Raw genomic sequence first — 26,265 nt, 5'->3', positions numbered from 1 at the left:
AATTACCCCATTAGGCACTGTGAACAGCTGTACGCAGTACAGGTATTGAGATCCATCTTCGGCTTGAGTTTGCCCTATGTTATACTGCCTCGCTGTGAGATCTCATTATATTCTCTATGTAGTTGTTGCATCTTAATCTCTCTACCAGCGTGGCGTACAGCGTCAGGAAACATACCATTGCCTCAGTTCCACATCAGCAGTTACACCAGTCACAGAAAAGAACGCAAGTGATTATCAAACCCAGTGTGGTAAATCATTGGTACAATATAATATAGCCAATCACCCATTACAAGATGGCTGCTGCATTTGCGGTAGTTTTGTACGCTTAGAACATGCCTGCACAGTCTATTTGTCAAGTGAAGCGCGCGTGATTCTAACAGCGCACTTCAACTGAGTTTTGAATCAGTTAGCATCTTGAGACTGTTTCTCCGCGTTTTATGAAGAACGGGAGTTTCGGTTTACTTAACCAGAGTTTAGGAGAGGAATAGTTTTTATCTGTTCTTCACAGTTTCGAGGACCTCCATTCAGAGTTAGAGAGGTTGTTGTGAAGAACAGAATTTTGTGAGTCATATCGTCTTTGTCACTCGACTGCTATTTCAGCATTCCAAATGCAGCCATCGAGTGAAACTTCAGAGTAGCGGTAAGAAGGACAGAAGCTGACAGACTTCCTTCAAACCGGAACACCAGAGCAGCGAGAAAGGTAACTGGGACTACGCTAAAGTAAGACTTTTCTGAAGAACGTAGCAATATTCTACACCAGTATAAGTATAGCAATTTTAGGAATTGCAATTTCCTTCTTGGCGCTTTTCCTGTGCCTTTCCTCCCCTTTCGCTCCTACCCTGTCCCTTTTTGTGCACTTCTTGAGAGGGCTAGAACTAACTGGTAAAAGACTATTCCTCATCAAACGAATATTGCAAGTCTACAAAAGAATTAAGAAGGATTAAAATACAACAAAGTATTTGTGGAGATAGAAGGTATTATGCAAAAACAACAGAAGAGTGGCTACCTAGAAACTGGTAAAGGGAACACACATATGTTTGTTATAAGGACCCTCACTCACCAACCTGGTTGGTGACATGCTTCATCATAGGGTCCCCACCAAGGAAGCCGAGTGCCTCCCTGGTGTGCTACGACGCCTGCAACTGCAGCGGAGCCGGTTGTTTGTGTGAGGGGTCCGTGCCGGTTAAAAAGTCGCCAAATTCTACCTATAAAATGATTTATTCTAGGTGATTTGGTTACTATTAAAAACTGGTGACGGATCTATACTAGCTATTAAGTGTAGCCAGGAGGATCCGATTAAATAAGAAAGTGAATAATGGTCAACATGTTTCTGCTTTAATGTGCACTTTCTGCAAAGCTTTCATCAGGACCTAAACGGAGACCATGGCGGTACACGCACGCTAAGGCGTACCCTAACCTCTGGTCTAGTGCAGTGGCAAAACTCACGGTTTCACCACGTAGATCATCAAGGATTTCCTAGATCAGTCGTAAGAGAAATAACAACAAACCACATATAAACATTGTAATCTTCCTGTGTTTGTGTTGTCTCTGTTGGTGGCTTAACAATCAACACAGCGTGCGCCCTTGGTAAAAAGTGTAACAAACCACACCTGAAACTAACTTGTGGTCAGGCGTTCGAGCACATCCACACCATGCTTTTTGAGTGTGGAGTGATTTAGTCATTGCTAAGTGAACATTCATGCAACAAGAGGATGCCCTAAGGTTCTCAGGCAACCTGTGCAGTCACCCCCATCTCGAGGGTAGTTTGTGATTCAAGTGCTGATCACTATTCGAGTGGTATATTCACAGCGTGAGCCGAAAAAGGCACCCAGAGTGCCGGCTAGCCCAGGTTGCCCCAGCACTATGGAAGAAGCGCTTGTGGGCAAGCAATCCTGGCCAGCACGAAGCACAAGTTCGAAATGAAAAACGGCGGCAAGAAGGAGAACGGCTTACTTAAAATAATGATGCGACTTGCATGATGGGTCCAAAGCGGGGGAACTGCCTGGAAAGATCTGAAAGGAAACAGAGGAAATGGCAGTTTAGCTGATTGTAGTTAGAACACGGCAGGGAAAGGAGCCCCCCTCCCTCGCCGGTCGCTAGCCACTTACTTCCATTTGAAGCAGGATCCCGCCGTGCACCTAAGGGTATGCGCCTTGGCCCGAATGTTAGAGAATTCAGCGTGGATTCCAAAGAAGAATCTTTTTCCGGGTCACGTGGGACGCGGATGCGCTGGGTTAGGGCATGACGTCATCACGTTTGTCAAAAAAGACTAGAACGTTGGAAAATGTTCCCTGTGTTTAAACAATACTAACTTTAATGCTCTTTGTGATACAAAGTGACACGACGGGCTAGTGTCACTGTGGGCATTTTATGAGCGTGCTCGGGGTAGTACAATGCAGGTTCAGATCAGCATAATGCGGAACTGAACCATGTAGAAAACAGTGTGAGTGACGCAAGTGTGCCCTCAATAGGAATTGTAACGTAGACCAAGCAACAAGATCGTGTTACATGGTGGAAACTTGGTCTATCCTATGGGGAGGACACGGGCTATCGCTACCTGGGAGGTATCAATGGTGGGAAAAGCGTATGTAATTGGGAGGTCACCTATGATCATGACTCAAGGACTGTTGGTCTGTCTCAAAGAAAGGTGGCACGAGGCATGACTATAGAGAACCACTTAGAAAGGCCAGATGATTATCAGAGGACAGACCCCCATGGGATGTCATCATTCATCCCTAAACGATGGGTAGAAAGGCGATATATCCATTGTTGTTCTTTTTCAAATAATGTCTGCTGGATACAGGGGCCTGGTTTAATCTGCTCTATGATTGTCCAAGTCAAATCGTTGGTGGTATGGTTCAAGGCCAGAAAATGGTCTGTGAGTTTGGTGCTTGCCTTGCGGCACCTAATGTTACTCCGGTGTTTGCACACTCGTTGCTTAATTTTCCTGGTCGTCATGCCCACATACCGTAGTTTGCAAGGGCAGGTAATCAAATAAACCACATTGGTGGAATTGCAGTTTGTGTGAGCTGTCTGTCGCCAGACCATACCCGGTTCCAAATTGAGTTGTTTGGTGCTGGAAGATGGAAGACTAGCTAACAAAGGGAAATAGAGTAGAACTAGAAGCATCCGATGAGTTAGAAATACATCACACAGTAACAGATATTAACACAGATCTAAATGTTTTCACAAAATTATTTGAATATGCAGATACTATGGAGGTTAGTGATTGTTATGTATGTATGAAATTACCAGCTTCAGTAGCAGGGGGAGTCACATATCACCATCTACCGTTAACCTATGGAATATCATGTAGTGTACTAACAAGTCTGTTCTACAAAACAGGTACATTGCAGTATTATTATTCAAATTTAGATGTGATATTTTCAGAAGTTCCTGTTAGAAAGAGTATGAATCCAGTGCTCGCTAATTTAGCTGCACAATTTATGGGAGAGTTTTTCTTAGCTCAAAACGCAATAGATATAGCAGAAGCTCACAAGCATAACTTAACATGTTCACTAAAAGAAGAAGAAAATATATTTTTGAATTTAGTTCAAGAAAGGAGACTAGATTTCCAGAAGAAGACCAATGAAAAGAAACCCAAAATCCAATCATGGGCGAAGAAAGGGAAATTTTATACACCTGGCAAGGCTCAGGCTACAATGGCACTAGATTTGAAAAGAAAGGGAAGATTTGTCTCCACAGGTTGGAAACTAACTAACAATGTATTTATTGGTTCCAGTGAATGTGAACACAATTTCTTGATTATTGGGGGATGGGAAATAAAAAGGAGGAACAGATCCAGTATTTCCTGGAATGTATTATATATGTGGGAACAAAGCTTAGTTTAAGCTACCTGACAAATTGTATGGAGAGTTGCTATTTTGGAATAGTATTTCCTAAAGTTTACCATGTAAAAAGAATCACTGGAAGCAATGAAAACAATAATGAACTAATACGTAGTAAAAGAGCTAGTTTTGCAGAAATTGTAGGAGATATATTCAATGCACTGATACCTTCAGTGGGAGTAATTCTGAATTCTCGAAGAATTTGACAATTGTCCACAGTAGTTGATCGCTTATCGACTGACACTGCTGGAGGGGTATTAATGATCAATACTGAAATGGTTGCGATCAGATCTATGGTTTTACAGAATCAACTTAACCTTGATATTTGATTAGCAAAAGAGGGTGGAGTCTGTAAAATGCTGAAAGCGCAACATTGTTGCACTAACATACCTGATAAAAGTATAGAAATTGGGAAATACATTAAAGACTATTACTAATTTGGAAGAAGAAGTAAAACCACTGGAAGTTGACAGTGTATGGAAAAGACTAACGAATAGTTTAACTTCAATAGGGTCTTGGTTTGCTAATTTTGGTAAGAGAGTTGCAGCCCAAGTAATACTACGTATACTTGGAATAATGTTGATAAGGCTAATATTAATGATCTGGATCAAATGCATTAAGGGAAGAAGAAAATAGGAGATAAATAAACAGGGAAAGAAAAGAAAAGATGAATAAATTAGGCTTGAAGAATTAAAAGGTGAATTGTATAAGAAAATGAAGAACATAGAAGGAAAAGACAAGATAGAAATGGACAAATTAGGGAAAGGAATGGAAATATGCTAAAGTTGGCATTTGATTTGGGTATGGGTAGTTGTTGATGGCATGAATGTCATCAGAGAGGGGATTGATGAAGCAAGAATTTGCACGTAAACAACTTGCTGGATAAATCCGCTCATATAAAAATCATAATAAATTACTAATAATTGTTTGTAGTACTAATTTTATACGATATTCTTACACTTACTAGAAGAGGGGGAAGCTTGTCCATATGTCTACTAACAAGCAACCCGAGTTCAACTAAAATGTCTGCTAAAATGCGGGAAATGGACTACATATGCGCCAGCTGCCTGATGTCATAACGATTGGAGGGAAAGCTTTGCTTCTGCGCAGTAACACCAAACATGGCCACTTCAGAACTCACATGCTAAGCATCTGCTCTGCTCAAAATTCAACCGTGTTTGTACTAAGTGCTAATGCATAAAGAATTATTTTTATTAAATGGGATTAGAGTACAGATAAGTGGTATACAGTGAAACCATTTTATTTGAATCTACTATCTTGTCTTTTTTACTTCTCTGTTAGTTCGTAAACGGGCCTAAAAGAGAGATGATGCTAATAACCACGTGATCCGTGCGCACAGGCGCATTGGAGACAACTCCGGAATTCTGATCTCAAGTCTTGGAACCCGATCAAGGACAAACCTTTCCCATGTCCTGAGAGACGACGGAAATAATAATAATAATAATAATAATACAGAAGTTTGTATAGCGCGAACAGCTACCTCACAAGGAGGTGTCCCGGCGCTCAGTAAACAACACGATGAGCTGAATAGTAACAAAACAAATGAAAAGTAAATTTTACTGATTAAAAAGCCATGTCTTTAGCTGTTTCCTAAAGACAGGCTCACTGAAGACTCAATGGACAAATATATAAATGTTATCCAATGTTATAAAGTCATTATGAAAATGGGTGGGAAATAAAGCTTGGGAGGAACAAATTAATGGACGGGAACATAAGACAATGCTCATAAGAAAAAGCATTAGATTTAGCATGGTGTGATGATTATCCCTTTGGCTTGTCCAATCAGAACTAGGAGGTGGAACATGCCATCAAAATGTATAATTGGGGTAGTTAGTTAGATTAGGGAGCCTGGTCGCTGCCAGAACGCCGAGATATAGAGATGCTGTCCATATGCTGATCGAAATACCTGAAAGCAGACTAAGAATTTTTAACAGATAAAACTAGGAAGGAGCTTTGCGGAAGAACTGAGGAGTCAGTAGAACTAGGAAGGAGTTTTGCAGAAGAATCGACAAGTAAATTAGCATCAGAGAGGGGTTTGATGCTGGTGTTAAATCCAGAAGAGGTTGCCTGCCCTCTCCTAGCCCTGTTCTGAACCTGTCACCTGAAACCTTTCTGAGGGCCCCAAACTCTTGGTCAGAGAGGTCTGATCTTGCACCATCCTAGGAAAATATAATCTGTGGATTTAGTCAATATGCCTTTTCTCTCTACCCTCTTTTTCCTGAGGTACTCGTCATCAAAATGTATAGTCTAATTTAGGTAAATGAATCGTATCTCTTCAGAATTATGGAGTTAACACTGTAATTTGTATCTGATTCACAAAACTTAAAATCTAAACTGAGTCTATGGTCATTTAATGAATAATTAAAGTAACCAAAGGGGGAAGTTAGAGGTTCTTGTGATAAAATCACCCTCCAATATAGTATTTTTAAACAATGAGATTCTATCAATTGGTGTTTTTATCTTTATTCAGTGTGGTGAAACCAAATCCAGTGAGTATTGGCTAGTCCTTGGGTTTGTCAAGGGCAAGCACTATGTGTTTTTAAAAATACCCCTCACACCCTATGAATCCCATAGTGTCATGCTTCATCATAGGGGTCTTACCGTCCCTCTACGGGGAGGGGCGTGCTACGACCTAGAACTACGTGGGAGCACTTGTTTGTTATGAAAGATAGGCTATGTGTAGTGTAAGGATGGTGCGAGTGGTAGGGGGTGGTGGGAATAAGTGAAAGAAATACAAAAATTTCAAAAAATTCCCTGGCTAGTAGAAAAAATATTTTATTCACTTCTCTAGCTGGGAACAGTAAAAAGGGGTTGTGGTAAGGTTGATTATTACACCCTACTTGGTCGACATGTTTCGTAAGCAGTCCCCCACTCCTTTACTCATCAGGACCTAAATTAATCCCTACCGCACTCAAATAACTAATCTTTGTAAAGTATGCCTACTTTCCTAAAATAGACTAGCAAAAATCGGCTTGTCTATTTGAAATCTTGGGCTTCAGTGGGCCCGTTTATGTTGAAAAAATATTGACCCAGTCTGGTCTCTGTAAGAGAAAGGAATTGGCAAAAAGGGAAAAATCAAAACATTATTCTGATATTAGTATAACACATCACTGTTACTCGAAATTCTTTCAACCTGTTGAAACAAGTGATCTATTTTTCTCTGATGCAAAAAGTGATATATTTTTCTCTAATTCAAAGTCTTTTTTCTCTCTTAGTATGGATCTTTTCTTGGCAATCAATATGTTGGAACAGGCGAAATTCGTCTTATTTAGAGGTCATTTTGCCGTTTATTCTCTGATTTGTTACACACACACACGATTCATTCACACTCACACAACAGGTTGAAAGAATTTCGAGTAACAGTGATGTGTTATACTAATATCAGAATAATGTTTTGATTTTTCCCTTTTTGCCAATTCCTTTCTCTTACAGAGACCAGACTGGGTCAATATAATTTTTCAACATAAATGGGCCCACTCAAGCCCAAGATTTCAAATAGACAAGCCGATTTTTGCTAGTCTATTTTAGGAAAGTAGGCATACTTTACAAAGATTAGTTATTTGAGTGCAGTAGGGATTAATTTAGGTCCTGATGAGTAAAGCAGTGGGGGACTGCTTACGAAACATGTCAACCAAGTAGGGTGTAATAATCAACCTTACCACAACCCCTTTTTACTGTTCCCAGCTAGAGAAGTGAATAAAATATGTTTCTACTAGCCAGGGAATTTTTAGAAATGTTTGTATTTCTTTCACTTATTCCCACCACCCCCTACCACTCACACCATCCTTACACTACACATAGCCTATCTTTCATAACAACCAAGTGCTCCCACGTAGTTCGTAGGTCGTAGGTCGTAGCACGCCCCGCCCCGTAGAGGGACGGGAAGACCCCTATGATGAAGCATGACACTATGGGATTCATAGTGTGTGAGGGGTATTTTTAAAAACACATATTGCTTGCCCTTGACAAACCCAAGGACTAGCCAACACTCACTGGATTTGGTTTCACCACACTGAATAAAGATAAAAACACCAATTGATAGAATCTCATCATTTAATGAATAAAACAGGTAAATGTTTCTGTGATAAATTATCAACACTAATCAACTAAAATAGATTCATGTGTAAGGAAAGGGCTTAGTAATTAAATAGGCTCAAATTATTAGACAGATCGGACATATAGAAAAGCCCTAAAATTGATCTCCAGCGAGGTTTCATCGACTGGTTATAGTGAGTGAGTGTGGTTTATGGGCCCGTATGTGTTATATTAGTGATAATTATCCGCAGGTTGGTGTCTCACTGGATCACCTGTAACAGTACAGCAATCTCTGCAGATGTCAGAGTTGTTTTTTGTTTTACTAATTCATGTAACTATTGTCCCTGAGGTGCTGTCCCACTCCCTCTTAACCCTCTGTTAAGTGTGGGGAAATCAAGGACACTAACATAAAACAGTATCCCTACTTCGCTTGTTGATCATTGTGTATTGTCAAGAAAGTAATTTTGACATTTCATATATGCATGTCTGGTCATACTGAATTAGCATGCAAAACTTATATTTATTGGGAACAGTGTGCTAGTTTAGGTCATGAAGTAATTCAGCACCAAGCATTGTCTTCTGGTGGCGACTGGTAGGGAGCAGAGATATTCATCCTGTGGCCATACTGCTGCAAGGTGAACCATGGTTTTAAATCCCAGATTCCCCAACTGACCAAATTGTGTGATTCTACACAAATGACTTCATTTAAATGTGTCTCAGTTTAATTGAGTTGCATATCTGAGAACATCTTGAGTAAGTTCAGGGTGTGCGCTATATAAAATCTTCACCCAATGACTGGGATAATGGATTATAATGTTGCTCCACAAAAATTTTTAATATTGACCAAATATACAGTGAGCACGACAAACCAACAACTGCTGGTTCACAAATGGCAGTGTGATCAGAGCATTGAGGTAGAGAAAACTTAATATTTCTATCACTTTTGATAGATGTCAATGCCGTGATTTGGTCAAATATATTAGAGTGAAAAACAAGTGTTAAAGAAATAACCACCTATTAGTTAGAAAAAGTAATCATATTTGTACACAACATATCCTGTCATTTGCAAAGCACATCTTTTGATGACTCGTTCTTTGGCTTTAGGTGCTGGCTCAGTTTTCTGTCCAAATCTGCTACCTCCCCCAGCTCTAGGGTGCAATTTTTTTTTTCCTTTATTTCCAACCAACTAAACTTTTTTTAGTGGAACACTTGAAATAAATCGTAGGGAGAATGAATGGTTCATTTTTTTGTTGTGATTGTTCTAAAAATTATTTGATGTGGCGAGATGGTAACTGCGGAAAGAAATAGCTGTATTTTCAAACACAAACTTCTACTAAATACATTCAATAAGGCAAATATACAGTGTATAGTCTGCCACCAAGATACCAAATAGGACTTGATACCAAGAGAACTCTAACAGTCTCCTTCTGCAAGCAATAGGCATGCCTATGAACTAAAGGAAGAGTAAGAAATTGCTCTTAGCCTTTAAACACCAAAATCATAACCCAAATACCAATGAATAAGAGAGGGAGACCTAATCAAGAATATGTCCACAACAAACGGTGGTGTTTTCTATCAAACATACTCATAACTCATACAAAGAAAACAAGAAACGCATGGATGTGTAAAAAAAATATATATATGCAAACATATTAAACTGCTTTCAATTATCATTTTAATACTTTGCAACACCCTCGATCACTCTTGCCTAAACTCCCACAGTACCATCATTTTTACTGCCCTCACCCAGTCAATAAATCACAGTCTCATCTGCATTAATATTTAGTCGAGGAACGATGTGGATTTGAAATGCACACTCAAAATTCCAGATTAGCAGCTAGATCAGTGCTTCCCCAACCTTTTAGAACCACAATTCACCTTTTAGTATGACCATTTTTCGTGATCCACCTAACTTTAATCGACACGAGACAAGCAATTTTTTAAATGTAATACAGCATCTTGTGGTAGCGCATTGTTATTTGCGGTCAGCACATTTTTGGTTACAGTGGTCGCGAAATTTGCACCCACTTACAGTTTTTATAGATAAAACTATATTTCACTCAAATGATAGTGCGTGGAAATCGGGTTTTAGTGAATATGTATTACTTGTACATCACAAAGTTATGCGTCTTGATTACTTCTGATCCCATTAAAATCTTTGTTTTCATCACACTTCACAATTACAAAAGAAAATGTGCTTGATTTTGCTTTCCTAATCGCTGAATGTTTACAGTTCATTTACAGGTATTTACATGTTGTTGTGTAATAGGGAAAAAAAGACATCCTCCAGCTTTCCTTTTACACTTAATGTACCCCAGCAGGATTGTCACATAATTCACTTTATTTTTGTTTCTCTGATTGCAAAGTGAGAGGAGTTCGTGAACACCAATCTCATGTTAAACAAGCATTTGAAATGCAATAGGTCTCGCATTTGCGAGAGTTTAAGCTATTGGCATTGCAAATGACAATGCCTTTTATTGATCTATTTTGATGATTAACACATAAATAAAAGGCATTGTCATTTACAATGCTAATACCTCAAACTCTTGTAAATGCGAGACCTGTTTCATTTCAAATAAGCGGCAGGCATTGTCCCGGGTTGCTTGGAAAGGGAAAGCACGCATGACGCCCTGAATGTTACAGGAAAACATGCTGTGCCTGCAGTAGGAGAAACTCATTAAAAAATAGGGCTTACAGACTTAATAGGACATAACGTGTAACAGCAGAAATAGAAGGTCCAGTCCTCATGGAAGGTTACAAATTATGCTGTAGATGTGATAAAGATGGATTTTAATATGTTTTGTGAAAACATTTTTTTAATAGTAATTGTTTATTTGAACTTGTTTTAATATATATTGTGACATTGTGAATTAAATATTTTCAATAAGTGCTTTAACATCCAGAGTGGAATGTTAACCAAATATAGTTTGAGTGATTGCTTGTGGAGAATAAGTGAGTGAATTCTATGTACATATCTCCAAAGGGAAGAATTTTCTTGAACCTTTCGGTTACAAATTAAGGCAAGGCAGTACTAAGGAGGGACTAACAAGACTATTAACGAATCAGAAGCCAGCACCTAAAGGACATTGGCACAAGCCACTGACAAATATGTGCGGGGAGTGGGTGGGGATTGAATTCCATACTCAAATACAACATGCCTCGCAGCGCATGCACTGCCCAGGCACGACCTAAAAACTGGGTAAGAATGAGAGTACACATAATAGCTAAGTGGGTTTACACTGAAAAAGTGCTCATTAAATGTACAGGCATTGAAGTCAACATAGATCAATAAAGGAGCACGAGCATATCCAAGCTGCAAAAGAATAAGGTTAAGATGTTTAACTGGGAACCATGTGCGGTTTCTTCAAACCAGTTCACATACTAGCACCTCTTGCAGGCCCATCCTATAGCGAGAGTCATCCCACTGCAAAGATGGCCCACAGACGCATCAGTATCCCTGATCTTACTTGGTGCTCATAGAGCCTGAAACAAGGCTCAGGGGAGGGAAACACTCAGTGCGAACATCTGCTGGGATAGGCAGGTAACATTAAATCCTGGAATGAGCAAAACTGCTTCAAATCCTTCCGAGGTAAGCTAATGGAGTGACATTAAATTATGCAATAGTAATACCGATTCACAGAATATGAAAAAGGCAGAAGTGAAGAATGACACAGTATATAAAAAAGTAGTTATTACTAATCCGCTGTTGGAGGTGCAGAATACTGGGATATGCTGGTGCACTCCATTTATACATTGCACAGCAGCATGCACAATACACAAAAGTACTACTCAAGAGCCCTGAAAACATTTACAAAAAGCAGGGTGCCAACTTGAGTAGACGCCGGCACACAACTGAGTTTAGGGACGTGATACCAGGGTTTTGACTAAGTCCTTTCTCGGTGGAAAAAAACAATTCAAACTACTCACCTGAGGTGAAAAGAACATTTACATGCCTCACCTTTGGGAGAGTGAAAGTGGGAGAGGTAGAGAGACCACACAGCCATAATCTGCACACTGCTCTACAAGCTCCTGGAACAGGAGATCACTTTGGAACCGAAATTATTCAGAACAACAGCATAGGTGCAAGGTTTTGCTTTCAAGACTCATTTATTTCCTAGTTTTTTTTGCCATAATGGCTTTGTGTTGCCTGGCATTAGTGCAAAGGACATGGTGACGTATCACACCTGAGTGTCCATTAGAGGCGGGCGAGCCAGCAAAACTAACGTATTTTTTGTGGTTCTAAGAGGCCCCTTCCCAGGCAATCCTGCAATATGTTCAGCCACTCGATCAATGATCCGTGCTTCTGCTAAATCAGGCGTAACACTGATTTCCCAAAACTGCTCAGTTGACCGTCGGTAACTTGCTATATAAGCGTACTGCAAGCGGGGCGATTAAGTGACATGCCCAGAATCACTGGATGTTGCTCATATCTTTTATATACCAACTTGATGAACCCAGGAAGAGATCCACCGTCTCAGTTTAATTGCGCTGAGACACATGACAAATGCACCATAAATACTGTCCCCAACCCCCTGCAGAGCCCAATAGCATGTCTCACCTCCAGAACTACCGCGGGGTGAACGGCAGGGATACCCACTGCCCCGCCGCCTGCCCAACACAGTAAACATAAGAAAAATCAGATGCTGGAACGGGGATACTAACAAACCCCGCCCGTTGCAGCAATTACAAAACAACCACACAAGGACATGTCAAAACCCACGCATATAAACGTATAGGGGGGTGGTGAAGCCCACCAGATAAACATGCAGAAGATACCGGGAGCGAGAATACTCACAAATCCCGCCCGCCGCTAGCGAAATCCAAAACAGTACAGCATAAACTTAACCAGGCAAAAATACCTACAAACCATACCCGCATCCACAATACCACAACGTCCCCTCTCAAATTTACAGACATCATGGTGCATGCACAAACCGGAGAAAAAACGTGTTAGGTGAAGTTGAAGACACAAAGGAAAACAGCATGTGGGCGAGAGCAGCAGCGGGGACGGGACTTCTCACAGAACCTGCTCGCGGCTAGAAAAAAAATAAGCACGCGCTGAGAGCCTGTAAAACACAGTGAAGACGCCATGCGTGTGCACATCGTCTGTCCGTGCGCGCACATAGTTTGTCTCCCTTCGCTAGCAAAACCGACAACAATAGCCTCGCCAAGGCAAAGCAGCGCATGAGCTGCATTCGCTAGGCGAGACTTAAAAATAAGCAGTATTAGACTTAGTCTGACATTTCACCTCTGTCCTTCAATCGCAGCAAAGGGGACATGATAAATACAGAATTTAAATCTTTATTTATTGACTGGACTTTGGCGACGCAGCAAAAACCATCTCGACCCACAGTTCATTAAACACTGAGCTAGATAATAGCTACAGCAATTACATCACCTAGCAACACACTCAAAAAACCAAAGTGGCCAGAAGACAAGTTGGCTCATATGAGATTACCAAGATGATTACCAAGATGAATCATTTCTACTTTCGATACTTAAGCAAACCCTCAAGATGGTCTGTTGGTAATATAATTTATGGTTATTACTTAAAACTGTGCCTAAACTCAAGCTTGAATTCCCCTACCGACCAGAATTCCTCTAAATATCTCAGAAGATATGTTTTACTGACCGCTGCCGGCTTTTGCTTGTAGGCAAGCAGCTGTGTATCGTCCTTATCGTGATTCAATACACAGAAGTGTTGCATAAATCTCTCAGAAGGACCAACCAATCAAAATATGATCATATGAAGCCGTTCAACTATTAAAGAATTATGGATTAAACCCAGATCCTTGCGACTGGGTGTGAATGTTTGCATTATCCAGCTTCCGTCCATCAATTGTTTCTTTTGCATATGTCGCCCTAAGTGGGAAGCCTGAAACCAGTCTCAGGATGCTTGTTTCCGGTCCAGAGAGGACCTGGCTTGGCAGTTCGGGCTGGACTGTTCCCACAAGGAACAGGGTCAAGACTGATTTGCATATGGCTGGGTCCAAACTGAGGTGGTGTGGTGAACAAAAGAATGATGGATTAAACCCAGATTCTTGTGACTGGGGGTGAATGTTTGCATTGTCCAACATTCCGTCCATCAATTGTTTCTTTTGCCATTCAACTTTTGGCCATCCCACCTTGGCATGTTCAAGAAATGCCAGATTATCATGACTGTTATAAGATCGTTGGCTGATCCCACATAGTTCTTCAATTAACATGAAAAATGCCCAAATGTTATCAATAATAATCACTTGAAAAAACATTGAGTGAAAACGATAATTTAAGCAGAATCTAATTTAATAAGCTAATCATATAAACTAGCATGCATTTTAAAATTCCTAGGATTTGATTTCAGGAACGGATACTAAAAAGGTTAAATCATTCTGTGTTAAATTGGCCCAATTATAATAAGTAAAAGTGATGGGGAAGGGTACGAATAAACCGTCAATTTCTGTACAGGATTAGGCAACACCCCAGATGTAATAAACATTTTGCTACCATCTTCCATACCCAACACAAAGAAACTCCATAAAAGCAGCAAAAAAACTGTATTATCCATCTTGCCTTTCCTGTCAACTGCAATTCTGGAGAACACCTCTCAGCCTGGCAGAGGTACATACCAATCAATGAAGAGATGCAGAAAAAAATAATTTGCAATGGTAACAGAAAATATTGAAAGCTGCATTAGATCAGGGCTGATTCTATCCTTCATCAATAAATCAGGGTCTGGTTGTAAACAGTGAATCCAATTGCCACAAAACAATGACCGCTTGCCCTGCACTGTTAGTGACCCAATAGGCTCCCTCGCTCTTTTAACTGTGTATTTAGGCAAAGTGCTAATGCAGCTGTGAAAATAGCATTCCTTTCAAAATGATGCTTTCACTCATCTGCAGATATCTAGAATGTGCTTCCTTTTCTACCTGCATTTGCTTCCTCTTTCCATTCAGGTACAGATTTGCTGATGTGACAGAAACGTCCTAGCCCCACCGAGGATGACCATTCAATAATTAAACTACCTGTTGACTGGAGTGTCGATATTTTTTTCGATTTTATCAATCAATCACAGAGTATGAATGATGGCAAACAACCTAGCAATGGTCAAGAAACTGTTTTTTCTTCCAAAGATATAACTATTTATTGGAAGCTCAATATTGGCAATTTATCCTTTGAAACACACTTGTTAACAAGATTAATGGCCAAGATCTGATGAAAGCCCCACCCTTTTAGGGATCTAGAACGTAAGATCTAAAAAGTAAAGAATAGGTGGAAATTTAATCTAGAACGCAAGATCTCAAAAGTAAAGAATAGGTGGAAATTTACTTTATTTGTGGAGGAGGGACAAAAAGGTATGTCTTGAGGCAAAGCAAAAGAAGAGGAGGGTTGGAGAAAAAGTGCAGTTTGACACAGTTACCCTTACCAGTTTCCGTTAACAGGATTCATTTGCCCAGAACAATACTCTTGGAGCCAATTGTTAGATTCAAATCACCTCTCCTGAGTGGGTGTTTGGATGAGAAGGAAAGACACAAAGGAAAAACTAGTATGCAGAGACAGATATCCCCAACTGACAATATTTGTACCTATATTCTTCCTTCAGTCGAACTACCCATTACAATTGTTTTTGTCAAAGTAACCAAAATTTGTGAAAGTACTATAGTCAGGGTTTATGGTATTTCCGCCCATTCCACGCTACAAACCGAGAAAGCAAAACTCAGACTTTGTGGAAAAAGTCATCCTCAAAGCGGTTGACATTAGTGGAACTGCTGGCATGAAAAAACATCAGTGATGTAACAATAATTTTGCTATAGAGACTCCCTGCTAAGTTGGCCACCGTTTTGAGGCTATAGATCTGTGGATACAAATCTCGCGAGATGGATATCAAAAGGCAGTCCTTGTTTAATGGTATTTTTGGAAGTGAAACAATAATCAGGAGCCTGCTATTCTGACTTCAGAGTGAAAAGGGAGCTGACATCCAGTGCGTCCTATGTCCCACCACATTGGTGATTAGCAGTTGGCGCCAAGTGCTTGTCCCGTCCTGCCTTCCATTCGGAGGCTACCAGGTTGGCTGACATGCAGCAATCTTCTGATTGAGATCCTGGTTCAAAATCTCTAGTTACGTGAATACGGTCTGAGCTCTTCCACAGTTTTATTTCTTCCACTTGGAGAGTGGACGCTCCTTTTCGGTTCCACTGCGGGCACTAAAGCATACATATCCTCCATCTGCAAGTTGTTTCTGCAGAGTGTGCACTTCCCCCTCGCTGTTTCCAGATCTGCCAGCATGCATTAATTTCAGACTATCTAACTTTCTGGTAGCGCGTTCAGTGCATGAACCTGCTGGTGTGCTCTACTCCTTACCAATCTCTGCAGCGTACAGTTGGTCGGACAGTAGTTTGCATACTGAGAGGTGTTGCGCATTTCCTAAAGAGCTGACCTTCCTTCAGATTATATTTGAGAGAACACCAAGATTAATAACCTCATATGGGGACGTGGGTTTTTATGTAATTCACTACAATCATTCACTACAGTCATATGATGTCCGTGTTCATACATATGCCTGCTCACTCTCATGATTGTGTTTGAGGTTTTGTCTGTTCATCATATTGGCACATGAGAATAACCCCTCTTACTACAAATTCCACGTATTTTTGTAATGACAAATCAACCATAAGTGATTAATTTACTTACTGGTAATTTCTCAGTACCAACAATTGCTATTGGTTGAGCTTTATATTATACTTTTTGGTTTGATGAGAAGCCATAGCATGTTTCCAGACTGATCTTTACATTTGTTCCAGCTAATCAGTGGTTGATTGTTCTTGTTTTGCAGATCTTCCGAGCTGTACCTACCCTACTATCCCTTCCCCCCTTCTGGCCATTCTGTTACTCTGCTCCATTATTGTCAGAGTTGGGGCTGCCAGAGGTGTGTTCTGGGGAATACGGTTCATGAAATACTCATCCTGTGGCACCTACTAGCAATGCTTTACTCGCATGGTTGTGCCTCTTGCTCCCACCATGTCTCCTTCAATCCACCCTGATAGGAAGACGCCTCAAATGATCTGGTGTGCGTTGCTACAGGCAGCAGATACAATTCAAACCTTCAACTGAACTTTCTCCATTCTTGCAGGTTTTCCAAAATGCCATATTGTCACATGAAAGATTACACTTCAAGATCGCATTACAGGTCCATGCCAGGCAGACTGCTTATTTGAATCTTTTGAACACCACTTGCCAACTAATGTAGTATTCCCACAGATCTGCCCATCAAAGCATGGTGTATTTCTCCACACCTTGAAACTCATGTTTATCACTGTGAGTAGTTTGCACATCAAAAATATCCTATATATCAACCTACATAAATAGGAGGTCTGGGCCGTTACTCAACTTTTAATATCCGGCATCCATCATCTCAACAAACTCTTTAATTCTACTTTCAGTACATTTGGTAGAGGCTGCTCTAAAAGAGTCTTTAATCGCCTTTGTACAGGACATATATTGAGAACATCGCACTGCCCCCACCCGTCCTTCAGTACATGTTAAAAAGCAAATGAACAACCTAAAGAAGCTTCTCTTGAAAAGCAAAATGAAATGCTGGGCTAAAACACATGGAAGTAAAAAAAAAAAAATATACCAAAACTGGATAACAATAAAATCCCTGGCTTTATATGGCAGGACTCACAATTATCAAGCCTCTGGCGACAGTTTTAGGTGTACAACAAATACATCTTCAAAGTAGCTTTACTTTATATCGTGTACTCTTTCTAAGCCACTTGAAGCAACAGCAGAACCCAATATTCTTCACACCATAACGGTTTAAGGTGGGGACGATGAAGAAAACAAAAACTTTAAATGTGGCCAGTCAGAAATGTTTGCAGCTAAAACAATACCCTATGGAAAAAAAGTCACTGTCCCAAACCAAAAGGTGAATTATACACGTATATTGCTACCTTTATCTACACACTTCGAGAATAAAACAAGCGTACCAAACTGATTATAAAGATGTAAGATTCTGAATAGAAAAACATTTGTAAATCTCTATTTATTTGAAATGGTGTGTCTCAAATTACACTTCACTGCAGTAGTTGATGAATTAGGACAAGTCAATAAGGACTTAACATTAACAGGAACACCTTTTAAGACAATCTACCTTACTACTGTGTATACCAAATATTTTGTGTGTCCCATAGACTATGTGCTGTAAGATAGGGGATGAAGTGCACCCAACTGTAAGTGATCAATATATTGCAAGATTCTAAGGAGTTACTTGACAAAACAGATACATGAACCATAAGAGAGAAGATATTTATACAGCAACAGGATTCTAAATTAGAAAGCAATATCCCCATTATCTATATGTGGGGCACTGTACTGCAGGAAATACACGTTTCTTCAAGTGCAGAATACATAAGCATTCAGGCACCCAAGAAAATCCTCTGCCCCTTTGAACAGCAGAGATCAGCTCCAACACTGTGTTACAACATGATCAACACTCTAAAATTCGTAACACTATGTAATATGTGTGCAACACTTTTAGATTAGAATTATTTAAACATATCATACCAATACCTTGAGATATATAATCAAACAGATATTTTATGGCTATAAACCTAAAACTGATGTTTTCTTGGTTAAAGATTTCCATGCCAATTGCAGAAACCAACAGAAGAGCAAATATTTTGCATGCTATGTGCCAGGTATATATTATTTCATAGTCACAAACAAGACTTGCTGCAAACGCAAACTCTGGCTTAAGGGTGGTTCAATAGACACAGGAATATAAGCATATTTTATTAGTTCCCCGTCACAACTGTTTGCAAAACTTACAGCGTTTTAGCTATCAAGTGTTTGGCCATGTTTTTTAGCATTTTCTTGATGGAGCAAGATTGGTTTTATGCTCCGTTCGTGTCTTTTGAGACTGGTATTAAATATTTTCCAAGACAGCTACAGGTTCCCATGCCAGCCCTTCTGAACAACATTGATAATTTCTGCTCTTCGCTGCAGCATTGATTCAAAAGCACAAAAATGTGTTTGGCATTTTTTTTTACCAACTTAGAAGTTCCATACAGTACATCTAATTGCAAACAAGTCAGCAATGTACTACTATTGTGCATAATAAAATGCGTTGTGTGAGCAAACACTATAAAAAGGAGATTACAAAGGAACAACGTTTTTTTCAAAAGGATACGAGAAGCGGTCATTCCATGTAGCTCTTTCAACATAATCCAACATGACAACAGCTTTGATTGTCATAAGAAGCTTGTTCCATGTTTCATCAAAATCCACCACCCGTGGTTTCAGGGACATTGTGGGATCTCAATGTTAAAATCTGGAAAAAATAAAAAAAAACATACATGATTAATGAGGATCACACATGAAAACCAATGTCATGTGGAAGAGCACAGTAGTTCAAACCAGTTTTCTAGAGTTGTATATAAATTCTATTAGAATGGCACTGTTTAGATGTAATATGCAAAGGTATCTGTGGAAAAAATGAAATGATAATAGTAATGATGAATGCCATTGTACCTAATTGTTACTACTATTATCATTGTTATTTCATTTTTCCACAGATACCATTGTCTTTTGATAGAATACATATACCCTGGTTCCTTGTGAGTAGGGTGGCCCTTGTATTTTCCTGAACATAGATGTACTACGCAAGCATACCTGAAGACTGGTGTAGCCTTTTCAGTAAGGTAAAGTAATTACCACTACGCTGCACACTATTCTGCATATGTTGCATCCATGTTCATGACTAATGCTTTAGCATAAGAGTACAAAAACTTTGATGACCAACACTTGAATGTTGGTAGCTGCTGGTAGTGATCAGAAGGTAATGCGAAGAACAAGCCAGTGTAGACAAAATAGTTTATTCACAACAGTTTTGTCTGTGAAACATCACAAAAAGCATTTAAAAAATACGCATTTCAGTAGATATCCTAGGCCCAAAAGACAGCGGTTACTAAAGAATACACTCCCATCATAAAAAAGATCATCATACAGCCAAGACTCGCATATTCTCCAAACCTGCCTTGAAAACTAGCTATTAGACAACTCCCTGATGGTGAATCCACTAAAAACTTTCTCTTCATATCTCCCAGGTACAAATGTAAAATTCATCCAGGTATGACGGAGGAACTAAAACATAGAGAGGCTATCCCGTGCTCTATCGACTATAAAAGCATTAGGTTTCACCCTAAATAACATCCTTGAATTAATACGAAATGGAAAACTGTCTCAATCAGCAAGCTTCAACTTACTTTCAATATAAAATTAAACAGATGTTCACTCCCAAATCACCTAAAACTAGTAGCTCATGCCTTAATAATCTCTCAACTTGACTGTGGAAGCGCTATCTTGACAGGAATTCCTCCTCTCCTAACTGGCATCGATCTCGGGGGTCTATCATGCAATGAAAAAAAAAACAGTTCCTGGATAACCAACTATTTGACCACAGGAGATGTATCTAAATTAGGCACTTACTACAAGGCTATATTGACCCGGAGAGGGATATACCTGATGAGTCTTTTGGAATGTAGAGTATTGGGGTGCCCCCACTTCACCGGCATGTCATCTCGTTGATCTACAGTACACTGCTGGGCAACAGTGCACCCCTCGTTGATGTCCCTATGAGAGAAATGGGAGGGAGACCTAGGCAAACTGGAGGATGACAACTGGGGAGCAGCATGCCTCTACCCTGCAGAAGTGGCGATAAGAGAAATCAGGCTTCTTCAGCTTAAAATCCTACATCATGGGAACTTTACTAGGTCACAGCTGTTTGCCATGGGTAGGATCACAATGGGCCATTGCCTCAGCTGATGCACACAAAGGGGTACGCTCAAACACACATTGTGGGATCGCCTGCAGGTATGTCCATTCTGGCAGGGAGTACAACGTAGGATATCCCAAGCGTCAGAGGAGCCAACTGAGATAAATTACCAAGTTGTGACAATTGGCATATCATGGGGATCACGTTCTTGACAGGTGAGCTCTCCTCATTTACAATGTGGCCCTAATGGTTGCCAGATGAGATATCATACAGAAGTGGGGGGTGAGGGTGCAGCTGAACCAACAATGGGCCAATGTGGACTTGTGCATGAGAGCATTAAAAAAACAAGCATTGAAAATGCAATAGGTCTCCCCTTTTATGAAGTTAAAGCCATTTGCTTTGCTAATGGTATTGTATATCAAAGCAAATGTCTTTAACTTAATTAAATGCAAGACCGATTGCATTTTCAAGGGCTTGTAAATTGTGACTTGCCTAATGAATATTTAAACACTTTTTGCAAATACATTATTATTAAACGAGGCCCTAAGTCCTTTTAGGTCTGCTTTTTCTGGCATTTGTTTGTCTCAGTGGCTTTGGAGACTCATTCTTTTGGTATACATATGTGGGTTGTTTCTGTGCACTCACTCGCCTTGCTATTCAGGTATAGGTTTCTTCAGACTTGGCTTAGCAGGCATTTTTTAGGTTTGGCTAGACAGTGCAGCTGTCTGTCATCCTATTGTAAATAATATATCGCCAGCCGAGACTTAAAAACACAGAAAGCGGACACCTTCATGTTAGACTCCAAGGGAAGCGAAGACGGCCCAGAGATGACCACGTGAGCTCGCTCACGTGGGGAACATCGCTTAATCTTAAATACCATGAAAATATTGTACTGTGGAAGAACGCCGCAGCCTGGCCAGCATGGGCTCCAACTTGTTAAGCTCTTGAGATAACTAAACTAATTAGCGTGAATGCCCTTGTGGGAAATCAGCCCATTCTCTTGTACAAGCAACCCGTGAATACAAAGAGAACACAGGCTACCTGATGTACGGCAGTCAACTAAAACACTGGCAGAAAGCAATTACTTTCTGTCAGGCCCGTACACTTCTCATAATAAACGCCAATGGACGAGACATAAACCAATCTGAAATGCATCTTTGTTTTCCAAAATAACCGCTAGTGGCCCACATCGCTATTGTTTAGGCACTAATCAAATGCTACAGCTGGCTGTGTTGCGCGCTGCATGATGCCCCCTGGCGGGGCCGGGCCTGTAACCATCACCGCTGCGCTCACGGTGGTGCACACTACACACCCCAAGAACGAGAATGGCCTCTCGGGGTGTGACAATGGGCTCAGATAAATCACTGCAGCAGCGTTTTCGCTCAACGCTGATCCGTCTCCAGATAACAAGACACACACACATTATACACACACATATTATATATACACACACGCGTGCACGCTCGCCCTCCCCGAGTATTGAAATAACCCAGTAATTAAGATATGCACAAATAAATCACTTCTCACTTAACTGGGAACCACAATACCTAAATTCCATCCTAATATTGTACAAGGGAAGTGGTCCTGGCAAAAAGAAAACCCCAGTTCGGGAATCCAACCCCGCCACTCCCAGTTACTGACAATTGTCTCTCTAGAGACACAGTGTGTGCACGTGCTAAGTGCAGTAAGTAATTCAGTCACAGTGACTGAATATGATACAGCTATAACTGTTTTCAGAGGACATCACAAGTGTTTTAATATTTTATATATACATAGTGTGGATATCACTCAGTCTCAGTATATACAAAATGCACAAACAGTGTACACATTTACACTTTCATATGTGAATGTTGAATATTCCAAAAATAGTCCAGAAGGGCAGACACTGACTCATACGTCTACGTACTGACCTCTTAAGCCCTGATTCAGCTTCGCATGAATGAGTTCTCTCTCACATGAGGAGTTCAGCCTCACATGCCAGGAACAGCTTCAATGTAATAATAATAGCCCTAAAATGCAAGGTATGGACAACATTCCAGAGAGGTGCCACTAGTAGGTAATGGTGATAACTGCATCTCACAAGCGCGGTACCGCAAAGTCATCCGCGTGTTTACTTTGGTATCGCGCTTTCACTTAAAGTGAAAGCGCGATGCGAAAGTAAACACGCGGCTGCCTTTGCCAAAGCTGAGTGAGAAGAAAAAAGTGCATGGGGACAAATGAAGCAGAGAGTGTCACGCCGCCGGTAAAAGATCAAATCCCGGTGGGCGTGGCCAAAAGGAGACGAGGCAGCATCAAGGAGGGACTAAGAAGCCTCCTTTACAATGAGAAGCCTACATTTTGCATTCAACATGACGAGAACCAATTAGAAAGATGGGCGAGGCTTCAACTCCGCCTCAACTCCGCCTCCGAGAGCTTCGGAATCTGAATTGATTCCAAGAAGCTCTCGAATGCTGAGAACAGCGCATGCGCTGCTTTCGACAGCCGAGACCTAATAATTTAACCACATTTCCCAATCATACAAGACCTTTGCTGGTTTCCTAGGAAGCTAGGACTTCAAAGATGGCTGTCTAGCACAGAAAGCAATTAAAAGGGCTTGTCTAGCCAACGTACTGATTGTATCTGGTGGAAAATTAACTCCAAGAAGTAAAATTTTACTGCAATTTGAGACACCTAAATTCACAATATCCCTTGCCCTGAAACAGTTCCTAATTAGAGCAGAAACTAGTATCTCAAACTCTCTCCCCATACAGTTGAGAACCACAACCTACCCTTCTATCCTACTGAAATGGATTGAAGATTCATTTATTCAAGTCATAAATCAGCTGTTTTTTGATGTTATAGTACTCGCTTATGGGCAGTTCCCCGGACCCTTTTTTATGGTCGGAAATGTTTATTCTGTATGCATACTTACCACATGTGCTCTCTCCTCTCAGTGCCCATACATTTGCTTTGCCACTTCCCACCCTTCTAGATATTTCTATGTATGGTGATCAATGTACATGCTCTTCTATTAAGCCTTGCTTAAACCACTAGTTCTTACTATTGGCTTTGACATGGCCTCATGTCATCTTGTTTTCTGGCTTTGACTTGCTGTTCGCACGTAGCTGCAAAGTGGGGAGGGCAGGTTTCTGCTCTTCACTTGTTTTTCGCTCCTCACTGACCAGATATCTGTAGAATGTGCAACTCTGCCTTAGAATCAAAATATGGGAGCTTGGCCAGCCTCAGTCTTGGCCTTGACGCAGACTGGTACAGCCAGCTCGGTATTTTCCAATGAGAAGGGGGCGAGGTTTTCTAGAAGCTTCGCCTCACGTTGAGTATTGGTATTAAAGCTGGGAGCCTTCGGGGGCCAAGTGGAAGCTCGCCACAGAATATACGTATTGCTGTGGAGGTGACGGAATTGGAGTCCTGATCGAACTCCTTCCTGGGCTGGTGAAGAGCTCTCCCAGCTTGAGTTGGCAAGGATGATGCTTATTCGATCGGTAAGGTGTTCCCAACCAACCAATTCTCTCCCAGTTATGCCTGTCTTCACATGGGATACTGGGAGAGACAGGTCCTCAATGGTATTCACCATGAACAGTGTTCTCGCAATATCATACGATGGTATAGATACATCGATGATATTTTGATGATCTGGCGGGGAACACAGGAAGAAGCTGAAAATTTTATTGTTGCCTTGAACAGTAATGATTTCAATTTGTCTTTCACATCACATATCAGTCAAAAGGAAGCCCACTTTTTGGATATAACCTTGGAGGTCAGTCAGGACAGGCTTGAAACAAAGCTCTTTAGAAAGCCAACTGCAGGAAATACTATCCTGCATGCAGGAAGTCACCATCCGCCTCATCTAATTCGGAGCATCCCCTATGGGGAGATGCTCAGAATTCGGCGGGTCTGCAGTACGGATATGCACTGTATAACAGCACAGGCAGCCAGCAAACAAAGGTTTCTGGCGAGGGGCTATGCAGAAAACCTTATTGATACAGCCATAAGGAAAGCAAATGGCCTGTCTCGCAGTGATGCACTGATCCACAAAAAGAAAAAAGATAGGGCTGGCAAAGATGGGGCCAACCAACCAGTCAGACTTATCTGGACTTACAATAGTCAACACATGGCACTACGTAAAATAATCAACCATCACTGGGATCTGGTTAAACTAGATCCGGTGATAGGAGAACGCATGCCTAATAAGCCAATCATTACCTACCGCAAAGCATATTCATTAAATGATGCATTAGTTAAATCGAGTCCGGAGGTAATCCCACCCAAAAACTGGCTAGCAGCAAGTCGAGGCTTCAAAAAGTGCTCCAGCTGTAAGGCATGCTCGCAGGGGCTGAATAAAACAGAGTACCTAACAGCATTCTCCTCAGTGCCAAGGAAAATCAACAAACAGTTGACATGTAAGACAGAATATGTGGTTTATGTGCTGGAGTGCCCATGTGGTCTACAATACATTGGTAGTACCAAATTGCAGGTTCACAAGCGGGTACTCCAGCACATAAGGGCCATTAACACAAATGATACCGCATATCCAGTGGCCCGGCATTTTAAGGAATTCCACAACAATAAAAGTGGACTCCTCAGATACTTTGCCATAGACTGTGTTGGTCCTCTTAGGAGAGGCGGTAACAGAGAGGGTATTTTAAGAGCACTTGAGACTAGATATATCCTTGAAATGGATAGTAAGGCTCCTAATGGTCTCAATTCCACTGAGGATATTTACACTTGCCTCTAGTTCTCTGACTATCTCCTTCCTTCTCTCCTAGTTGCACATAGGCTTCAACAATTATGTCCCTTATAAGTTTATTTGTAGTTGGCCAGGACAAACACACATGAAAGAAAGAACTTGGTTGTTTGATCCATATCCGTTAAGAAACTGTGTTCCATACTTGGAGGTATAGCTGGTTAAGAATATAAAAGCAAAACAATCAACTGAGCTAAAACATTTGTTTTTAATCACTTGTTTAATAATGCATTCTAAATCTACAACATATTAGGGGTTCTGCTTTGCAATAACCTTCGAAGTTGTAATGGCAATTTTTTACCAATGGGTTTTAAATGTGTCAGGCTTAGCATAAATTGCTAAAACATCAAACAGCGTATTTTTGCACATATATCCGAGCAATTGAGATAATGAATTGTATACATTAACTTATATCTTTTTAAAAACAGTAATCATTACTTGCATATTATGTAAATAGTTGTAAATATATGAAATATTGTGGATAAACATATAGTTATATTTTTCTATTATGATAGTATATATTTTTATATGTAAATGATTGTTTAGTGTGTCGGATATTTATATATATATTTAAAACATTTAGCAAAGCAATGGCTGATGATAAAAGATAAAATGTGTAGTCCAGCAGGAAATGCATTACGCTGTGTATGGCTTTAAGGACACTCCCCTGGTTTGAAATTGGTTAACCAATCAAATTGTTGTTTTTTGAATGCACTTGCACTTTAAATTTCACGTAACTCTGTCTGTGCGCCATGTGACCAAGGCCTCTGTGTAGGCTGAAACGTTATACTGCCGTGGCGTGCTGAGTAATAAAGTAACTCACTGCATCTGGGTCTTCCGTTTTTCCTTTGAAGTGATGGCTCTGGACT

General features: G+C 40.5%; 1 protein-coding gene across 1 annotated transcript in view; it reads right to left on the bottom strand.

The window, feature by feature from the left end:
• Positions 1 to 26,265, bottom strand: part of CUL2 (cullin 2) — a 517,464-nt gene that overhangs the window by 469,183 nt on the left and 22,016 nt on the right. Inside the window, exon 2 of the mRNA XM_078663320.1 lies at positions 19,072 to 19,212. Coding sequence (XP_078519446.1) covers positions 19,072 to 19,190 — 119 coding nt within the window. The 5' untranslated portion in view covers positions 19,191 to 19,212. The remainder of the gene's footprint in view (positions 1 to 19,071; positions 19,213 to 26,265) is intronic.

The sequence above is a fragment of the Lissotriton helveticus genome, chromosome 10, assembly GCF_964261635.1.
Source record: "Lissotriton helveticus chromosome 10, aLisHel1.1, whole genome shotgun sequence".
Classification (NCBI taxonomy): Eukaryota; Metazoa; Chordata; class Amphibia; order Caudata; family Salamandridae; genus Lissotriton; species Lissotriton helveticus.
Note: the sequence above shows the minus strand (reverse complement) of the source record. Positions and strands in the feature narration are given on the sequence as shown.